The sequence below is a fragment of the Myodes glareolus genome, chromosome 26 (assembly GCF_982192425.1).
Source record: "Myodes glareolus chromosome 26, mMyoGla1.1, whole genome shotgun sequence".
In the NCBI taxonomy this organism is placed as follows: Eukaryota; Metazoa; Chordata; class Mammalia; order Rodentia; family Cricetidae; genus Myodes; species Myodes glareolus.
In genome coordinates, this window is record NC_142051.1 from 42,320,894 (window position 1) to 42,340,936 (window position 20,043).

The 20,043-nt window shown below is 46.9% G+C and overlaps 1 protein-coding gene across 10 annotated transcripts; it reads right to left on the minus strand.

Moving 5' to 3' along the window:
- Nucleotides 1-1,145: 1,145 nt before the first annotated feature.
- On the minus strand, nucleotides 1,146-18,415 carry Nfyb (nuclear transcription factor Y subunit beta). Of its 10 annotated transcripts, XM_085683161.2 has the most exons (9): nucleotides 17,573-17,728; nucleotides 15,191-15,274; nucleotides 13,653-13,763; nucleotides 9,434-9,527; nucleotides 7,669-7,799; nucleotides 4,609-4,806; nucleotides 3,749-3,830; nucleotides 3,158-3,237; nucleotides 1,206-2,850 (listed from the first exon to the last, which is right to left on the minus strand). In XM_085683161.2, the coding sequence occupies exons 4-9, from the start codon at nucleotides 9,525-9,527 to the stop codon at nucleotides 2,818-2,820; spliced, it is 618 nt and encodes a 205-aa protein (XP_085539287.1). In that variant the 5' UTR covers nucleotides 13,653-13,763; nucleotides 15,191-15,274; nucleotides 17,573-17,728; the 3' UTR covers nucleotides 1,206-2,817. The 10 variants fall into 10 exon arrangements, with proteins under 10 accessions (XP_085539293.2, XP_085539289.2, XP_085539294.1 ...); XM_085683167.2 differs by lacking the exon at nucleotides 7,669-7,799 and having other exon boundaries at nucleotides 1,146-2,850; XM_048418269.3 differs by lacking the exons at nucleotides 13,653-13,763; nucleotides 17,573-17,728 and adding an exon at nucleotides 18,303-18,415.
- Between the last annotated feature and the right edge of the window lie 1,628 nt (nucleotides 18,416-20,043).

The following is a 20,043-nucleotide window of genomic DNA, read 5'->3' on the forward strand; positions in this document are numbered from 1 at the left end:
CCACCAATCTCACCTGGATTTGGTTTCCTAAAAGCCCAGCGATGAGGACTATTCATGTGTGGATGAGCCTTGCTGGCAGATAGGTACTGCTTATGCCTTGTCCTTGCCCAGAACCCTGTCATTACATTTGTGTGTGGGGTCTGGTGGCATATTTTATCATATAAAGTGTACGTATGTATGTATGTATGTATATATATATATATATATTCCTTGCTGATAAAGCATAACTTCCTCAACTATATATAGTTACATCTCGCAAATGATAAGATTGTATATTTATTGTGTGTGCATGTGCACGGAAGAGGGATGGGGGACTGAACTCAGGTCAGTCTTGGCAGCAAGTGCCTTACCCACTGTGCCACCCTGCCAGCCTTTTGTTGATTCCATCTCATTGCTCCACTGGACACACTGGAGATAGAGCCTCCTAAGAATTTATAAGTAGAATATTAAATGTTATTGGGTTTCTTTTGCTCACCAAGGCAATAAGGCATGTTTTTTCAAGAAAGGAAAATACTGCATACATATTACATGGAGGAGAGAAATAAATACTAACAACTTGTACACCACTGCACCAAACATCAAAATCAGGAAAGTTTAACTCCCTTATGACACCTGTAACTTAAATCATTAAAAGTATTTTAAAAATTATAAAATTATTTTTGGCTTGAGGATGCTATCAGATGTGAGTCAGGACGACCATGAAGCCAACACTTGCTGAACACAAAGGACATGTATCAGGCACACACAGTCTGTTCTCTTCTCTGCATGAGTAAGGAGATATAGCCCGGAGTTGACCTGCTTTTGCCTCAAAAGATATCCCTCACAGTTGGGTTCCAAGTCCTGTTTTGATGTTATGCTTTTTTATCTTCACTCTCACCCTCTGCGTAGCTGTCGAGATGGTCTGATGCCCAGGGTCTCACACTGTTGGTAAGGCAGCGACAGTGTCCAGGTAAGACACACTCCAAAAGTGACCCCCCATCCCCACCCCCACTCTGGAGCAAAACCTTCCCTCTCTATGTGTCTGGTAACCCAGCAGTTCTAAGAATTTATTTCAAAAAAGTTATGATTTATACAAGGTTCAGTGAAGGGCTATTTATAACTATAAAGAGATGAAAAGAGTAAAAAATCTCCAGTAAGCGATTAAATAAATTAATCATGATTTAGTCATACAACAGAATAAAAACCCAGAAAACATGATGCGGAAGGCCATTCACAACCTGGGAAGATGTTCACAATATATTGTTAAGTGAAAAAGCTGGTTACAAACAGTGTGTACAACATAAACCCATTTTTATAAAAATATACATATTTAGCAAAGTAAAAGGACAGATGATTTATCAAAATATTAACATTGGTTATTTCAACACAGTAGGATGACTTCATTTTGTTTAACCATCCTCTGCCCTTCTTTCCTATGTGCATTTTCTACCATGAAGATATTATTGAAAGGGGTACAAGAGGGAGGAGTTATCTCTGAATAGACAGCCATGTTCTCCAAGGCTCCTGACAAAGTGGCTGTTACCGTCCGGTTTGTATCCAGGAAGTTGCTCTCCTTCCTCCATTAGAGTCTCACAAATTTCCTTCTGGACAAAAAGCCATTTTTTGATAGAGACAAAACTACAACCACCACATGCACAAAAATTTAAAGTAATCATTACTAGAAAGAATAGATGAGAAATAAGTCTTCACTTCAGCAAAGGAACCCGAGCACACACTACTGACTGTACAAAGCTGCATCATCTCTGCTCACTGCACAGCATGACAGCAACCCCGAGGCTCCGCATCACTCTGTCCGCAGTCTTCACTGCTCTCCTGCGTGCTCACTCTTCCATGTAAACGGCCTGCACAGAACCACACCCGCCTTTCTAGTCCCCACAGCTCAACAGGAGTCTAACCTTTCCGTGCAAAGGTGATATGACATTATCGTGAACCAAGACACCCTCTTCTTAAAGAGGACGCTATAATGCTTTTAAGAAAGGGACTACTTCCCTGTCCAGTGGCACACACCTTTAATCCCAGCACTCGGGAGGCAGAGGCAGGTGGATCTATGTGAGTTTGAGGCCAGTCTGGTTTTCTGAACTAGTTCCAGGACAGGCTCCAAAGCTACGCAGAGAAACTGTCTTATGGGCTGTCAAATGGAAATGAATTCTAACACATAATAATAACTAAAGCTACCTGAACAGGTTACGGACAGTGATGGGCACCAAGTTTATAGGCCAGACAATACTTGCTTCTGCATCAACTTAATTATTCAATTACATTGAAAAAAGATACTGCTTAAGCTATTACTGTTTTACCAAAAAAAAATTAATTTCAATAAATAAAGTAAATGCAAAAATCTAGCTAGGTTATCATGCAAGATAGTATAAGCCAAGACAAACTCAAAATTTTAATAAAGGCAACTTGCATTCAAAATGAACTCTACCCTCATATTTTATTAAAAGGGCAAACATCATGAATTAACCCAGCTGCTTACTTGAATTACAAAATAACATGATTCAATATGAAAATAAGAAACTGTCTACAAATCTCTGACAGGAATAAATTGCAATATACAATGCATACAGGCGTCATACAGAGCAACAAACTCTCATACAAAACAAAAATATTTTAATACTTTTGAAGTCCAATTTTTTTCTTTAAAATTATCCATGAAAAAGATTCTCAAGTCAGAATTAACACCTCAATGAGTCAAGCATCAGGAAGCTACATTACAGCTGCTTACTGTACAAACAGGCGACCTGGCCCTCACTTCCTCCCGAGGCCGGCTCCAGACTCGGTTGGACTCTCCACAGCCTCTTCCATCATTTCTTCAGGTCACGAAAACTGAATTTGCTGGACACCAGAAATCTAGGATTGCAAAACGTAAATTATGATATCTCAAAGTTTAAAGTAATGTGCCCCGGACAGATCTGCTCCCCACAGTTAGCCGCTGCCTGCCGCCCCTTGGAGCTATGCCAGGATCTTCTCTACAGATATGAGCACCTGTGAAATGTCTTCACCATTAAGGCGTTCTGACACTAACTAATATTTCGAAAAAACAGTTTTATTACATCCTTAATAGTAAGTTGAAATTTTGGGTGATTAAGCAAAACCAGTGACTTTAGTGACTACAGTCTGTGTTTGAAGCACCTGAAATGCAGAGACAGCACCGTACCTGTTGGTAGGACGTTGTGTAAACCATGACATTCTGTTGTTGGCCATCTGCAGTTATTAAGCCAGCTGGTAACTGGTTAGCTAAAGAAAGAGGAGAAGAAAAAAATTAAAGGGAAAATAATCTTACATTCTTGGCCTCAACCTTAATTTCAAGTCATTAATGACCAACTACAGTTCTCCCATATATGCAGAATATAATCCTATGTAAGATCATAAACTTTCTATTTTCTTTTTAAAAAGTCTCCAAAAAAATAAAAGTCACATTTTTGTCCTGTTGTGTCTTCCAATTCACCGCATTGTACTTAGCAACAGGGACACTATGCTTGGCCCCAGTCTCACCACGGGGCGTGGCCAGAGAACACAGGACAGCAGCAGGCGCTGTGGGTTGACGTCTCCTGTGCTGACGTGTACATCACACCAGTTTGTTACAGGCCACAGCTCTTCGTGTCCTCCCAGTTAACATCTCCACGTTTTTACGCTGACTTCACACAAGGACATGAACTTGTAGAGGTCATTTAGAACAGGGTCCTGACAAGTTGCTCTGCACCTGACTCGACAGCCCACCCCCAGCAACAGCTTGCAAAATGCTTACTGAAGGCTTCTTCTGTGAGCTCCTCACTTAGCCCATCAGTAGCCGAGACGGCTCCACCAATGCCCTTCTCTCCTTTCATGGCCTAGGGAATAAGAAAGCCAAAACAACGGTTCACATTTGAACTGTTTCTAAATGAGAATGTGATGTCCAAAATTGGAAGCTTGAGTTGGACAACCGTAACAGTATTTTATTAACCCTTCATGGCATGTTCCTGTGTGTCGTCGGTGTGGACAGCCAGCTGGGAAATACTGGGAAGCTCCAAGCGTACATAGTGTTTAATATCTTCAAATGCAAATTAGTTTAAAGCAGAGACCTCAAAAGTCCACCTGCTTTCCAGGTCTGTGGTACTCTTCAGCATCTAAGAAAGTATTGTGGGAAATACTTGGAAGAGTATTATGGACTCTGTTTTCCCACTTAAATTATTCCATGCAAAACCTACCAATTTCCAGGGACTAAAGACACCTTCAGAGAGCAGGACCCGAGCCCAGAGTCCTAACGATCCACTAAGAGCTGGTGTATACCAGTGCTGGGAAGCTGGCAGGAGGGTCCTGGGCACTTACTGGCCAGCCAGCCTAGCCAGGTACGGGGCTTCTGACCCAGTGAGACCTGTCACAAAAACTAAAGTGCCAAGTGCTAGACAGCAGATGTGGATCATCTGCATACACACAAAGGGACGGTCAGTGAGAAGTCCCACGCTGACCAACAGCTCCTAAGTTAACCCAGCAGCACTGCCCACCACTCAGTCTTTTCAGTAATCCTACGGTGGAAGTCTCATTACAGACGGGGAACCAAAGCCTGAATTATTTCAGTGGTCTGCCGCCTGGCAGCACAAACCCAGAGTCCCTCTCATCACCGCTCACCTCTCTGAACTTCTGGAGGTACAGCTTCAGAGGCTCCACATAGCTGTCGAAGCCTAGGGTGGACATGGCGAAAAGGATGTCCTCCCCATTGATCGTCTTCCGCTTCTCCTGGTGGCAGCGCTCACTCGCTTCAGACGTGATGAAGCTTATGAACTCACTCACACATTCCTGAACACATTCTTTGGCATCTTTTGCAATCTGAAGAAGAAAAAAAAAACGTAGGTGAATTTGTAGAAATGTAAGTATTACATTCTTAACACCTGGGAAAACAAAGCTACACACCATTCCACACTGTACTGACAGACACCTTTTAACACGTGTTCTCATGTAGCCCAGGCTGGGCGCTCTCTATGTAGCCAACGATAACCTGAACCTTTGATCTTCCTGCCTCTGCCTCTCAAGGGCTGGGACCATGCCCAGTTATAAAAGCCCAGGGCTCCTGCATGCTGGGCCAGCACTCTGGCAACTGTGCCACACTCCCTGCGTGGAGGACGGTTGGGCTTCAGTCCCTTAAATATTAACAATGTCGGCAACAGCCGATTCGGACTCAGAATAAACAGAACAAAAACGGACATAAAAGTGAAAGGAACTTCTGCAACTACTCAAATCGACCAGAACTGAGATGGCTAAGAGTCGCCGCTATGGACACTGAGCAGCTTCCATCCCACAGGGACGGAAGGTCAACCCCAGTATGCCTGCACTGAGCACACGGAGGGCCAAGACTCAGGGAACACTTCTCAGCATTTCCGTGAATAAGGACATACAAAATAAACACACACACACCCAAAAAACCTGGACTGAAGTGTTGGTCCAGTGGTTAAGAGTACTGGCTGCTCTTCCAGAAGACATGGGTTCCATTTCTAGCACCCACATGGTGGCTCACAACCATCTAACTCCACTTCCAGAAGATCTGACTCCCTTTTCTGGCTACCTCAGGCACCAGGTATGTACTAGGTGCACAGATATACATTTGTGCAAAACACTGATACACACAAATAAAATGCTAAAAAGAAGTAAGTTCAGAAAATACAAAGTTTGAATTCACAGAATGATGTGGGAGTCCCCTCAGTGTGCTGTGATTACAATTAATGAATAAAGAAACTTGCCTCGGCCTGTTGGTAGGGCAGAACTTAGGTAGGCAGAAAGGACTGGACTGAATGCTGGGAGAAGGTAGGCTACAACCTTGTGGTGATACACAGATTAATAGAAATGGGTTAAATTAAGATGTAAGAGTTAGCCAATAAGAAGTTAGAGCTAATGGGCCACGTAGTGTTTTAAATAATACAGTTTCTGTGTGATTATTTCAGGGCTAAGTTAGTAGGGCAGCCGGGAAGAACAAGCGGGCCCTCCAACAACAGAAGACTTAAAGAGTAAATTACTGATCCTATTGAGGCTAGACAATGTCAGGTTTGGGTTCTGAGTGCAGCCTACAACAGCACACACCCTCCACATCACTATGAAGAATGACAATTCTTCTAAAGCTCTGGGTTCTGCTGGGCATGGTGGTAAATGTTTTTCATTCTTGAGAGGCAGAAGTAGGCAAAGGCCAGCCTGGGCTACACAACAAGTTCCAGGCCACGCATAGCTTCACAGTAAGACCCTGTCTCAATACATACATACAAGCATACATAAACAGATAAAATAAAGGTCTAATGATGAAAACAAAATAGATAAGCAATTCTAGAGCCACAGCAGTAGCTGACTCTCAGATTCCTCCCTGAAAAATTATTGTGGTTGGGTCCTATCAAGATGGCTCAGTAGGTAAGTGCTTGCAACCAAACCTGACCACCTGAGTTTTTGGTCCCCAGGGCCCAAATGATGGAAGGAAAGAACTGAACCATAAGTTGTCCCCTACCCTTTATACATGTTCTGTGGCATGTGTACATGTATGCAATTGCACATACACAAGCACACATGAGCACACACACACTCCTCCCTAAATAAACACATACACCGTCATTTACCTCCATGTCCATTTTATACGATGGAGAAGTAAATGAGTTGCATAATCGACTGGACAGAAACAATAGGATGCAAGCTAAGTGTCTGACTTTGTCTGCTTCCATGTGAAGCCATGTCCATGACTTTACCTAGCATGTGTATATGCTATAATATATATTGCATATTATAGCAGAACCATGTGATCACTGTCCTCACAACAGACCTCTAAAATATAGTGGTTTAATTGTGGGATGACTCCTTTCAAAGCAGCCACATTTCAGCTGTTGGTGACCCAGATGGCTGGGGTTCTGATTAGAGACTGAGCAAGCATGAGCTACTTAAAAGCAAATCTAGAACAATTGCTCTGCCCTGAAACATAAGTAGAAATATCTCAGATCAGAATTACAGTGTGAGTAATGTATTATCAGTATATTTATTTGGAAGTTTTACTTTCAAAAGAAGGTTTATAAAAGTAATGGAAAAGGTTAATATAAATATGCATATATATTATATATGAAGCAATATATAAAGTAAGAAATTTACCTCAGACCAAATGATAGGCTGAGTGATAAGGTTTTATAATACAAGGTCTCATCATGTAGCCAAGGCTGGTATGGAACTTGCTATGTGGCCCTTGAACTCTTGGCAATCCTGCCTTGGCTCCCCAAATGCTAGAATTAAAAGCAAGTGCCACCACACCTGACTGAGGAGTCTAAGACATGTGTTTGAGTGTTTGTGCGTGCGCGTGCATGCGTGCGTGTGTGTGTGTGTGTGTGTGTGTGTGTGTGTGTGAACTGAGGTGCGTATCGCCTCTATTTGTATAAAAATGTAAACAGCTGTTTCCAAATACCAAGGTGTCCTGGAACCCTCACAGCTACCAGTCCAGTGCCACCTCAGCCACTGGCACTCTAGGTGTGTGTATGGAGTGTATGGGGGGGGACTGAAGACAGACACTGAGGTAGCCACGTCGTCACAAACAAATATTTGATGTGCTAAAAGGCTGGGGATGGAAATCAATAGCTCGCTACTGATTGGACTATGTATACATGTGTCTTCCAGTTTCCACTCCCTCTCCCTCCCCCTGGAAAGAAAAGCCAGACAAAGTCTCCTCTACGTTACCTTTCCTGTTTGAGGTATGGCATTTTTCATTATCCTAGCCACATTTGCAATTGGAAGATAAATATCTTGTTCTCTGAAACTTTCTTTTGAACCATTTGTATCTTCATGATCATTCATGCTGTCCTCAGTATCTAAAGAAAGTTTTTTAAGAATTAGGTTTAGGGACTGGAGAGATGGCTCAGCGGTTAAGAGCACTTACTGCTCTTGCAGAGGACCCGGGTTCGGTTCCCAGCACCCACATCAGGCAGCTCACAACCGCCTGTAACTCCAGTTCCAAGGGATCTGATGCCCTCTGCCTCCACAGGCAACTGCACACACATGGTGCATATAGGTTCACCCATGCACAAACACACAAGTAAAAAGAATTGTTTAACACTCCTCATATTTTCCTTCCACTTTGGAAAGACAATCTGGTGATCTAAAGCAAGAGCCTTGTGGCTCATCACCCAGTGCTCCTCCAAGACCATGCTAACTGTGTTTCCACATTTCCTCAGGGTTAGTGCTGACCCATTCATATCAAACCCAGTGCCTACAATTCTTTTGTCTTTGCTGTCATGTAAAACCCACCACTCACTCTTCAAGAGGCCCCACTAACACCGTGCAGAGTGCCCTCCCCTTCCAGGCAGTGCCTTGGCTAGTTCTCTGTGCTGCTTCTTGTGACAGTGTTACAATTCCTTCCCTTTTCATTTCCCTGTCAAGATTCTTTCCTGATGCCAGGGTCAGCTTTGTGTGTCTGGGACTTGGTTTCACAGAGCAGATGCTCACCACTAGAAGAAGGAACTCAAAATGTTTGACGGGCACCCACGAGGTCTTGGGCTCAATCCCCAGCACTGGCAGAGTCAAGCCTCATTCACTGCCTAACTTAGCTATAAAACTCAGTTTGTAACCTACGCTCCTTAAATATTACTAGACCAAGTTTATGTTTGTCTAAAGCCAAGTTTCTATAAACTTGTATATGTAAAGTATAAAACTCCTAGCTAGCACTTACATAACCTGTTCATATAAATTTTATATTAAATTCTGTAGATTTTTAAAAAATTAAGACTGACCCAACTGGAAAATAATATAGTATCTAGTAACACTAATCCCTTCAGAGCTCCTAAAAAATACAGGTTAATGTCTAATTTTACAAATTAAAATGCTACAAAAGCAAACTATTCCTGGTGATTAGCATAAGAATTCCCCTTACTATTCAGAGGGAGTCAGTGCTAAAGTCTGACACGTTTTAGAGCTCCCTTTTAGAGAATTCTGCCTAGGCCTCGCCACTCTCCCAAAGAGTGTATCTAATAAAGACAGCAGGGTGTGCCTGCTACAACGGGTTGGCTTTTGGGATACGTGGACTGAAGCAAGGGTCTTAGGGGAGGACAGAGCACTGAGTTCTATCCAGCTGATGCCTTTCGCTCCTGTCCCTTCATCTCCTCCCCACTTCTCTTTTGTTTGAGACAGGGTTTCTCTATGTAGCCCTGGCTGTCCCAAAACACTCTATGTAGACCAGGCTGGCCTCTGCCACCTGAGTGCTGGGTTAAAGCCCTAACTGCACTACCATACCTGGCCATAACTTTTTGAGACAGGGGCTCATCGAGCTGATTAGGCTTGTCCTGAACTTGTAGCCCTCCTGCTCCAGCCTCCCAGACAGGTGGGAATATAGACTGGGTCCCTAGACCAGGCCCTCATTTAGATTCCAGGGAACCACGGCATGCAAATGTTCACTCTGCTGTCAAGACTCTGGTGCCCTAGCGTGTCTGATTCTAGCTGTGCGTCTTACCATCGTGAGGCTGTATAACATAGTGGCTCCCTCCTATGTAGTCCGCGGAAATGCCCAGTTGAGAAGCGTCTGTCGTCGAGCTATCGCCATCCATCTAAGGAGACGAAGTCTGTTAGTGCTCTTCGGAAAACAGGGCTCAGCACAGTCTCGCTGGGTCAACCAATTCTAATTTTCAGTTTACCTTACTGAAATACATTCCTTGATTAGGAAGTTTCTCAATAATCTGCTAACTACCCAACATTCCTGTCCATCTTCCATATGTAGTAAGTGTAAAATCAATAGAGGAACAAACAAAATGAATCTAAAGTACACGCCTCTTGCTTTTCAACTACATAATGTTCAAATATAGAACAGTCAGCCCTAACTCACACTTCTCCTTGGAACACCAGATCAAGCGAGCACAGCAGTTCCTGGGCAGTGGGCCAGCCCGTCCCTTCCAGACGCCCAGTGCCCAAGCACCAGTCACCCTTAGCTCCTGCAGCACTCCTCCCTGCCACCTAAAAGTAAGTGCCCCCCTTTTTCCAGCAGGGTCTCGTCACACAGACAGCTGAACACACAACACAAGTCCTCCTGCCTTGACCCAAACCTGAGAAGACGGGCATAATGCCGCCATCCCTAGCTTTACATCAGGTTCTAAATGAGCTCATCACCTCTGGTCTAATACAAGTATTTTCCCTTAGCTCCTCAAATTTTTTGATTCTTTAAACAAAAGGAAATACTGAAGAGACCTGAATACAGAATACAGAGATGACCAGAACAAGCCTTACAGTGACTCTCTGTGTCGTGGAGGCCCGAGGTCAACCTCAGGTATCATTCCTCAGGCAGACACCTTGTTTTATGGACGGTCTCTCACAGGCCTGCAACTAGTCACCAGGCTTGGGTGTCGGCCACAGAACCCAGAGATGTGCCTGTTTCCAACACAGGTGCACACACAGGCAGGCACACACACAGGCAGGCACACGCGCGCACAGATGCTGGGCTGTTCCATATGTATTCTGGACTGAACTTAGGTTCTCATGCAGTGAGGACTGAGTCAACTACGCTCTTCCTCAGCCCCAACTTGCCTTATTTTGCTTAGGGCTATGAGAAACAAGATCTCTAAGAGAAAAAAAATCGGGGGTGGGGGGTTAGCCCTGAACAGATTTCATTTAATTTTACCACCGGCAGATCCAGAAGGCTTTCTGCTTTGCAAATACTAAACATGGAAGGACTGGCCTGTGTGTGGAGAACCTAAGGCTGCATGTCCACATGGCAAGCATGTGGAGTCTCACTGGCACACTGAGCTAAGGCCTAGAAGTCGGTACTGACGGCAGCAGCCCACTCCTCATAGAGTATATTCTCCATCGCTGTGGGTTTTTTCTAAACCAATGCACCAGGCTGATTTCCAAGTTTTCAACATGGCATGTCTCCCATGCATCTGTTGGCTTTGCTGTCTAATTCCGTTGCAGACCGATACATTTCTGTAACTTATAACTGTTTAAAGGAGCCTTTGTCCATGGAGATGGAAAGTCACACTCATTTCTATATACATGGACAGGTACTGCCCCCACATCTTATACTAACTAGCACATGGCAACCACCACCCCAACAGAAAGGCTACGTCTTTGATCATAAATGCTTTCAGGGCTATGACAATGGACCTACTGGCCATGGAGAGATGCTCTACTAGAACAGCTGAGGGTTCACTGTTTTAAAGGAAATAAGACCAAAAGATTTGATTCAGAACCCACAACTGGAACTAAATCTTGACTAATGAGGTTGGCTAACTGAAATTCTTGGCTAAGTGAATGTTCACAGGATACTAGCCTTAACGCCCCCCGGGCAAGAGACTGTTCTAAGAGCTAGGTGGACTAGAGATGAATTAATTTATAAATACAACCAAGGATACCAGAGCGAAAGGCCCGATGCCTGCCATCGTGCTGTCCACTGGCACTGGGGTTGTCCCGCGGACCACCTGCACTCCTCTCTTGCAGGCTGTCAGAATTAGCACGGCAGAGCTGCGAAGACAGTGCCTGGCATGCAGTCCCCGTGGCTTCACACCTTCTGTCCCTCACCTCTGCCTATCTACCATTAACCCCGCCTGTGTAACCTCCACTCTGCCTATCTACCATTAACCCTGCCTGTGTAACCTCCACTCTACCTATCTACCATTAACCCCGCCTGTGTAACCTCCACTCTACCTATCTACCATTAACCCCGCCTGTGTAACCTCCACTCTGCTCCACCAGCAGCCGGCACTGCTGGGATAAGCAGCCTCAGCTCTGGGTCTCACAGCATGCCAGCTGCCCTGCTGTATGCGAGGAAGTGGGGAAAGCTTGTTATAAAGGCGAAAGGGTTGTTTTTCTATCGAATTTTTATGAAAGAGAATAGATGAAAGTCGGCCAACAAATATTTCACTGAGTGAATACTTAGTGTTTACTGGTCCACGCTGTGTGGCCATCCAACAGCAAATAACAGATAAGGGCTCCGTCCTCTTCCTGCAGAGAAAACAAGTATTATGTAATCTGGGGACAGGGTGAGGGAGTAGAGAGCAGTGCATGGGCTCCCAGTCCACGGGCTCTGCAATTGCCCAGTCTGAATTTCCTGCTCCTCACTGGCCACGAGACCTTCAACAAGGTGGATGAACAGAGGACTTACGCTAACAGGCTTCTGTATGGATCAGAAGACCTATCTGTAAATACCGAGCACAGTATAATGACAATGTTCCATATTGTTATATATTTACATAAATAATGACAATCAATCAGTCAACTGCTAATGCTGCCAGTGATGAGAAAAATAAAGAGGTTTTGCTAGTGACCTTACTTCAAAAGGGCTTCACTAGTCTGAGGCGGCCAAGAAAAAAAAGCTCCATTAGGAGATGGTATTTAGCTCGTGGTGGTGGTGGCGCACGCCTTTAATCCCAGCACTTAGGAGGCAGAAGCAGGTGGATCTCTGAGTTTGAGGCCAGAGCGAGTTCCAGGACACATGGGACTACATAAAGAAACGTCTTGAAAAACCAAACAACAAAAGGATATGGCATTTAAACTGAGACTAAAAGAATAGAAATCAGGCCCAAAGGGAGTGGGGGTGAGTGTGCAATGACGTTTCAGAAAGAAATAGAGAAACACACACATATATACACACACAAAACCCTAAGCTGCTCCCCCGTGGACAAGAGCATTCAAAGGGCGAGTTCTAGTACAAGACTATCGTCCAGTACAGAAAATGGCCTGGAGGGAGCAGGACTAGAGCCAGAAGACAGAAGGGTCTGCAACACTGTTGTTACGGCGGGAAGTGAGGTGAGACAATCCCCTCAGAGCCCTGCATGTCCACAGGACCGAGTGACCACACAGCACTTCTGCCTGGCTGCAGAGAGCTCAAGGGAAGAGTGATGCTGGAATTCGCATCAGGAGATGCGTGGCTGTAGATGCAGAGGGCAGGAGAGGGATGGAAAGGCCAGGGATGCAAGGATAAGGCGACAAGGGGCCCAGTTGGCCAGGACTGAATTTACGTGTCTAACTGGGATACCTTCTAGGCCTGGGGAACAGAAATTCAGAGATCTTTTCATTACATTGGGTCCAACGACTACGCTACTCAGCTGAATTGATAATGCTGTTCTTTAAAGATAACGTGATAATGCATTTTTATTCTGATTTTAAAGTAGTAGCACTATTCAAACCAGACTAATCACCTGCTACTACAGTAAGCATTGGTAAACAGTGTTTTCTCTAACTTGTGTGTTTATTGACTACTGCTAACTACCGCAGAGATGTTCACAGCCCTATGCTGCGGCTTAAGATGCTTAGCCACAGGCCAGCGAGATGCTCAGCAGGCACACAGGCTTGTCTCCAAGCCTAACTACCTGAGCTGGATCCCTCAGACCCACACAGGGAAGGAGAGAAGTCATTCACAGTGACCTTGACCTCCACATCCGGCCATGGCATGCATATTCACGCCATCACCCCAACACACACACACACACACACACACACACACACACACACACACTAACTAAATGTAATTTTTAAAAAGAAGGGGAAGGTGAGGGTGCGAACCTGCCCAAGCTGATGGAGTAAGTGGGGCTCAAACCTAGGGCCCCGTATTCCTTACAGACATGGTCCTGGTCGCTTTTCCTATAGTGCGTAGTCTGACTTTCCATGTACCTCTCTCCATTCTCCGTCTATTGATTATATAACAAAAACACTTAAGCTGCTCAGAAACGCAGAGTGACGCTTACAGTGGTTCAAGATGTGCTCTGGAGTTTGGGACCAGTGTGCCCCTTGGGCTTGTCTGAGGTGGAGGCAGCTCCCACTAACTAGAAGTGTCGGCAACAGGTCGCGTCCATCCTCTATGGAAAGAATCGGGGTTGCCGAGACAGGTTACTGCGCAAAAGGCCCGAGCAGAGGCATGGTGCTCCCCACGAGCACACCATGATGCTCCCCACGAGCACACCAGCCTCAGCCGCTTGTAATTATGCCTTTTCAAACAGCTTGGCTCTTGCTCTTTCCTCTCATACAGACCTAACCTCTTCCGGGCTCTGTCTTTTCTGCAGGGTGAGAAACACTATCAGGATTCCTCACCTCCTCTATTTTCAGCACTGCCTGCCTTCCTCACTCTCCCTACACACATGTGCCCCGTTAAATATGGCGTGCCCTCATGGCTGCAGCACACCCCCCGCCCCACTCCCTGTCTAGCTCACTCTCACGGGTCACATGGTCCTTATGAAGCTTTCCATTCCCAGGCTCTTAAGCGCCAAGGCGCCAACGAAACCCCTCGAAAAGTTGCCTTTCCAGATCTACCACTGCAGACTGACCCCACTGCCCGATTCCCTCCCGAGACTTCCAGGGCAACACTCTTACTCTGTCCCCTAACTGCTAGCTTCAATCCAAGGTTATTGTTGGCTCTTTCTTCTCTACTCTTCTAGTGAACTCATTAAATAGTACCTCCACTCTCATAAACACCAAAGTTACAATCACGGTTTTGCCTGCCATGTAAGCAACCATCAGTGAACACCGGAATTTAATTCATCTCCTTCGCTGGCGACTCTAAAGGGCACCAGTCTCCTGGTCTAGGCTGACTGATCAGCAGAAGCAGCCCCGTTCCCACCTTTCTATCCAACTGGATCACCACCCAGCCCAGCTTAGCACACTATCAAGGCGAACTCTCCAAAACTGCTTCCACAAGGTCTCTGGCATCCAATCCAAATCCCCTTCATGGCTTTACAAGGTTCCCTTCTTAACCTGAGAAAACTCTTAGCACTAGACTATGCCCGAGGGACCACCAAATGCAGATCTCCCTTTGAGAGTGAAGCAACCATGACTCACAGGAACTGTACCCTGCCTAAGGTCATAGATCCTATAACAGAGTCAGACCCAAAGAGGCAGATGGCCAGGTGGGAGCGGCCACAGCACTAGCCTGTGAAACCCCAATCTGGGACAACTACCTGCCTCCATCTCCAAGCCTGTGGTACACCGGTGACACCCATCTGTTAGGCTATGTTGGGCCAGGGAGGACCCCTCCTGACATTCCCAGAAAACCGCATCCCCCTTCTTCAGCCCTTTCCATCCAGCACATAACCCTGCCAGCTGAACAGACAGCCCAGACGCAGGAGGGCCGGCTCTTTACCAGTGAGCATGTGCCGAGAGCTGACCAGAGGCAAAGGGATGAGTACAGGGCCTTTCTGTCCAGACTTCTAAGGTTTGTTATACAGCCTCTCCAATATATCAGCTGTCCTTTTATTTCATACAGAATTAACCAAAATGGTCAAATACTTACTGTCATGAAATACTGTCAGAACTGTGTATTGGGGATGCTCCCAAACACCTGTCAAAAGGTGGTGGATCCTTGTCCAATTTTAACCTAAAAGACAAACATCTCTTAATAGTAAAAAGTGCAGTCTACAGGCTTTCTTAAAATTAGAAACACAGGTTATCTTACCTCCTAGACTTACTCACTCAATGGAGGGTCTACAGGGAGGTTATATTTCTAACATAACCCTGGATTGGATTTTTTTTTTTTAAAGTTTCCAAGACAGGGTTTCCCAGTAGCTATGGAGCCTGTCCTGGAACTCACTCTGTAGCCCAGGCTGGCCTTGAACTCACAGAGATCCACCTGCTTCCTCTGCCTCCCCAGTGCTGAGATTAATGGCGTGTGCTACCACTGCCTGATCTGAATTTAACAATATTTATCACAATACTCCGAATTAAGGGGCCAAATTATATACATTATATTAACACCAAGGACAGAAATACTCCACCTGTTAACTTCAACTTTTGAGGATGGCTTCCTTAAATGTTTCAGGGATGTATAAATTTTTTTTAACTCAAAAGGAAGAAAAAAAATTATGTCAGACTGTAATGCATTTATTTTATGTTAGAAGTAAAGAGACACACCACCCAGAGGGCCCACCAAAACAAAAAATCCACAGGGCCCTTATTTGTAGTTTTGGAGTGCCATCATTGTGAACTAAAATGACATCTAGACAGCACGTCGGTCTCACTGTAAGGCAAAAATAACTGAGTAAATCAGAACCAATGACAGAACTGGCACCCTTCCTGTTTACCGTTCCCTTCCCCCTTTTTATCAAACAAATGGGGGTTTGCAAAACAAAAATCCTTCCAGTGTTAATTTTAAAGGAAGAATACTGGTTTCCACTGAAGCAAGAGATGTAGTTAATAGCAGGGAAGAAACTGGGGCTGTTGAGTTGAATTCTGAAAACGGCATTAAAGGGACCAGACAGCCAAGACTGCCTAACATATTAGACTCTTAAAAGTAATTTGTATCATCCTTCCAAATTATGTCCCTTTTCTAGATCCAAAATTGCTCTGTAGCTCTAAAGTGTTTGAAGACTTAAGCACAGGAGTTGGGTGTGTGTATGAATAGTGCTTAGTAAGGGTGTGGGGAGAGCCTTTACCACACAAGGAACCCAAATAGTTGGCTAAGTATATATTTAGGTTGAGTCCATTAAGAATAAAATCACGCTGTCACTTCGCATGGAAAACATTTTCCTAGGGGCAGGTTTATAATCTGTAATAGCTCAAGGGAATGCATACATCTGCTTTAATGTTAGAAGAAATGCAAATCTGCATCCAAGAAAAGCAGTCTTCCCTTCCTCCAACCTCCATTCTTTGGCATCGACAACCACAGTTTCGCATCGATAGAATCCTTAAATTAAGCTACAAGAGCAGCGCAGAGGAGGAATTTGCCTTTTAAAGAAATCCTGATAAAACTCTCAACACTTCATCCGTAAAGCTCCTGTTTATTAATGCCACTACTACTGGCGAGTTGAGCCATCACTTTCGGCTGCCGATCTAGTTTCCGAACTGAGAGGTGAAGCCACCCCGGTGATTTGTGGCACGATCCACAAAACTAGGGTCCTCGAGGATTAGCGGGATGCCATTTTTTTTTTAAGGTCGCCTGCTACCTAACCTTGCCTAAACCAAACACTCCTGTTGTAGCTAGCACTTTGCGCCAGAAAAACGATCTGTGGGTGCTCGGTAATTCTTTGTTCTCGCAGACCCTCCCGCGCCCCCACCCCCCACCAAGCACGAGTGACTGAAACCACCGTGCAAACCTCCGAGGTTCCCTTCCCACCTTCGGGGCAAGTCCGGGGCGCGCCAGCCGCCAGATGGCTGCATGCTGTAGGCGCGGAGCGGGCCGGGGGAGCGCCAGGCCGCTCGTTGCTCGGCTCGCAGGTGCCCGGGCGGCCCAGCTGAGCGCATTCCCCGCCGCCCGCACCCCACAGCCGCCGCAGCCGCCGTCACCGGGATGCGGGAGACAAAGCGGCCGCTCCGGGGCGCCGCGCTCGCCCGGGCCGCCTTCCCTCCCTCCCCGCCCGCCCGCCCGCTCGCCCAACAAAATGGAGCCGGCCCGGGGGCTGCCGCCGCGAGAGCCCCGCAGCCGCCCGGCCCGGCCCAGCTCGGCCGAGCTCGCGGCCCCGCGCACAAAGCGCCCGCCGCCCCGCGCCCGGCCCGGCCCGAAGCACAGCGGCGGCCTCGCCCCGGAGGCCCGGCCCTCCCGGAGGCTGCGGCCGGAGAGTGGCCCCCCGACCGACGCGGCGTTGGGCGGCGGGGACGGCGCCGGGAGGAGACGGACATTTCATTCGAGCTAAAGTGGAGTCGGTTTAGGAGCGATCATTGGCCGAAGCGAGACACAAACCTCCAATGCAGCCCTGGTTGGCTCCCGTCTCCAATCGGCTGTTTGGTTGGACAGAAAATGGCTGCGAAGGAACCAGTCCCAGCGCGGAGCTCCACTTCCAGGACTCGGCCTCCCCTCCCTCCGCCGCGGGGCCGCTTCCCTCTGCGCGACACCCTCCCTCCGCGACACCCGCGCCCGAGGCCACGCCCAGGCCACGCCCCTCCCGGACGCGCCACGCCCCCCCAGCCCGCGAGCCAGCCGAGCCGCTCGTCCGGGAAAAGCGCGCGCGCGCAAGCGAGCACGGGCGCACCCGGCGGGCTCTCGGGCGCTCCGTAACCTTCCTGCTGCAGGGAGTCCCGGGAGCCCGGCGTCCGCACCCGCGTTCTGGCGGGTCGGTGGCGAGCCGGCTCGCTCCGGCCTCTTTTCTCTTTCCTGTTCCTTCTGTCCCACGTGCCAGCGTCTCGCCCGTGTGAGTTCTGCCCGGAGGGGATCGACACCGGAGCTACCCTTCCGGAATGCCAGGGTCACCTCGTGTTTTCTTAGTGCCCCTCCAAGCGTCCCCAGGCACACTGCGTTCCCTCTCGGTCACTGAACATGGCTGTTAGTTTTTCAGGTTTCGTCTTAGTGCACCATCCCCCTTCCTCCAAGTTTAGCAGGTCAGCCCACCATCAGACCACCGCCCTGTGCTCTGGCCTTAAGATGCTGCTTTTTTTTTTTTCTTGCTAGGCCCGCTGACTTAGTGGCTTGCTACCTGATGTGTCTGTTTCCCAGTTGAGAGTGGGCTGCAGAAACTCATGGCCTCTGCGCAGTCAAGGGCTTCCCGGTCGGCTTCACTGAAACCTGGATCGAATGTTCCTTGGCTGCTGTGCTCCCTTAGGGTGGAGATCCAAACACCCTGCGCGGCCCAGCACTGCAGGGTGCCTGCACCCGGAGCTGGGGATCTGTTTACTTTTGTGAACGATGCCTGGCACATTAACTTTCTAGCTTTACTTATTTAAGAATCTGTGGGAAAGTACTGTCCTAGGACTTACAAGCATAAGTAAGCAAGAAAATCGAGAGTTCCAGGCCAGCCAGAGGTACACAGCAAGACCATCTTTAAAAACAGACAATAGTAACAATGAATAAAATCCTGGTGTTGTGCCTTAATGCCTTTAATCCCAGGACTGGGGAGACACATACAGGAAGACTGGAAATTACAGGCTGTCTTTGGCTCCTTAGTCTGTTCACAGCCAGCCCAGGGCTCCATCTCAAAATGGGGGGGGGGGGGAGTATGTGTGGATATATATTACATATAAGTAAGCCAGGCATGGTGGCCCATGCGGGGAGCAGAGAGAGATAGGTGGATCTCTGTGTGAGTTTGAGGCTAACCTGGTATATAGAGCGAGTTTCAGGACTGCCTGGGCTGATACGCAGAGAAACCCTATCTCAAAAAAGCAAACATGTAAGCTTTACAGACCAGGCAGTGGTGACACACACCTTTAATCCCAGTAGCCACACTAGTTTGCCATAGAAATGGGGTGGTAGTAGTGCACGCCTTTAATCCCAGCCCTAGAGAGGAATATAAAAGGGGAAGAAACAGCCCTCAGACACAGTTTCATTCTGAGACTCCTGGAGGCAGGATCATCATTTTGGCCAAGGTAAGAACTAGTGACTGGCTGCTTTGTTTTCTGACCTTCAGGTTGACATATATATATCTGGATCTTTTGAATCCCGCATATATACATTCGTTTGTGATAAAATAAATTCCATATAGATTTACAGGATTTTCTAGAACGGATTACAGGCTGTGGTTCAGCTAATCCGACAATGGCTCGCTCTGTATGGAAGGGCCACAAATCCAGTTCAGCCCGCAGGGCTGGATGTCTGAGCTGGTCTTCAGTGCACACTGGCACCCTGAAGAAGCAGGCTCTAATGCCAGCCAAGGGATGGACTTGCTAGCAAGATTGCGGGCAAGCAGGCAAAAAGCAAGCTTCCTTCTTCCCTGTCCTTTATGTAGGCCGCCAGCAGAAAACCTGATCTATATTTAAAGTGGGTCTTCCCACCTCGGAAGATCCAGATTTGGGGTGGGTCTTCCCCCTTCAAATGAGCCAATCAAGAACAATCCCTCGCGGGTGATTACTTAATTCCTTAATTCCAGATCTGGTCAGGTTGAATAGCCACCACAGCGTCCATCATAGCATGGTCTCTGTCTCAAACCCCAATTCCACCCCTGCCACTCTCTTCTCAGTCCTTTTGTTTTGTTTGGGTTTAGTTTGGGCTTTTGCAAGACTGAGTTCCTCTATGTGTAGCTCTGGCTGTCTTGAAACCTGCTTTTTAGACCAGGCTGGCCTTGAATTCACCTGCCTCCCAAGTACTGGGATTAAGGTGTGCACCGCCTAGCTTTCAGTCATTTTTGTGAAGCCTGGAAGGATATGACTTGTGCTTCTTTCTCCCAGCTCAGCTATACTATTCCCCTGGCCCCACCTCACTACCCTCAGAAGCCCCTAGCCTTG

What these genes read in the sequence shown, in the direction of transcription:
- Nfyb (XM_048418269.3), bottom strand. An exon ending in TGTTATACAGCCTCACGATG is followed by an intron (nt 7,800 to 9,433) that starts GTAAGACGCACA and finishes AACTTTCTTTAG; the next exon opens with ATACTGAGGACAGCATGAAT. An exon ending in CCATACCTCAAACAGGAAAG is followed by an intron (nt 4,807 to 7,668) that starts GTAACGTAGAGG and finishes TTTCTTCTTCAG; the next exon opens with ATTGCAAAAGATGCCAAAGA.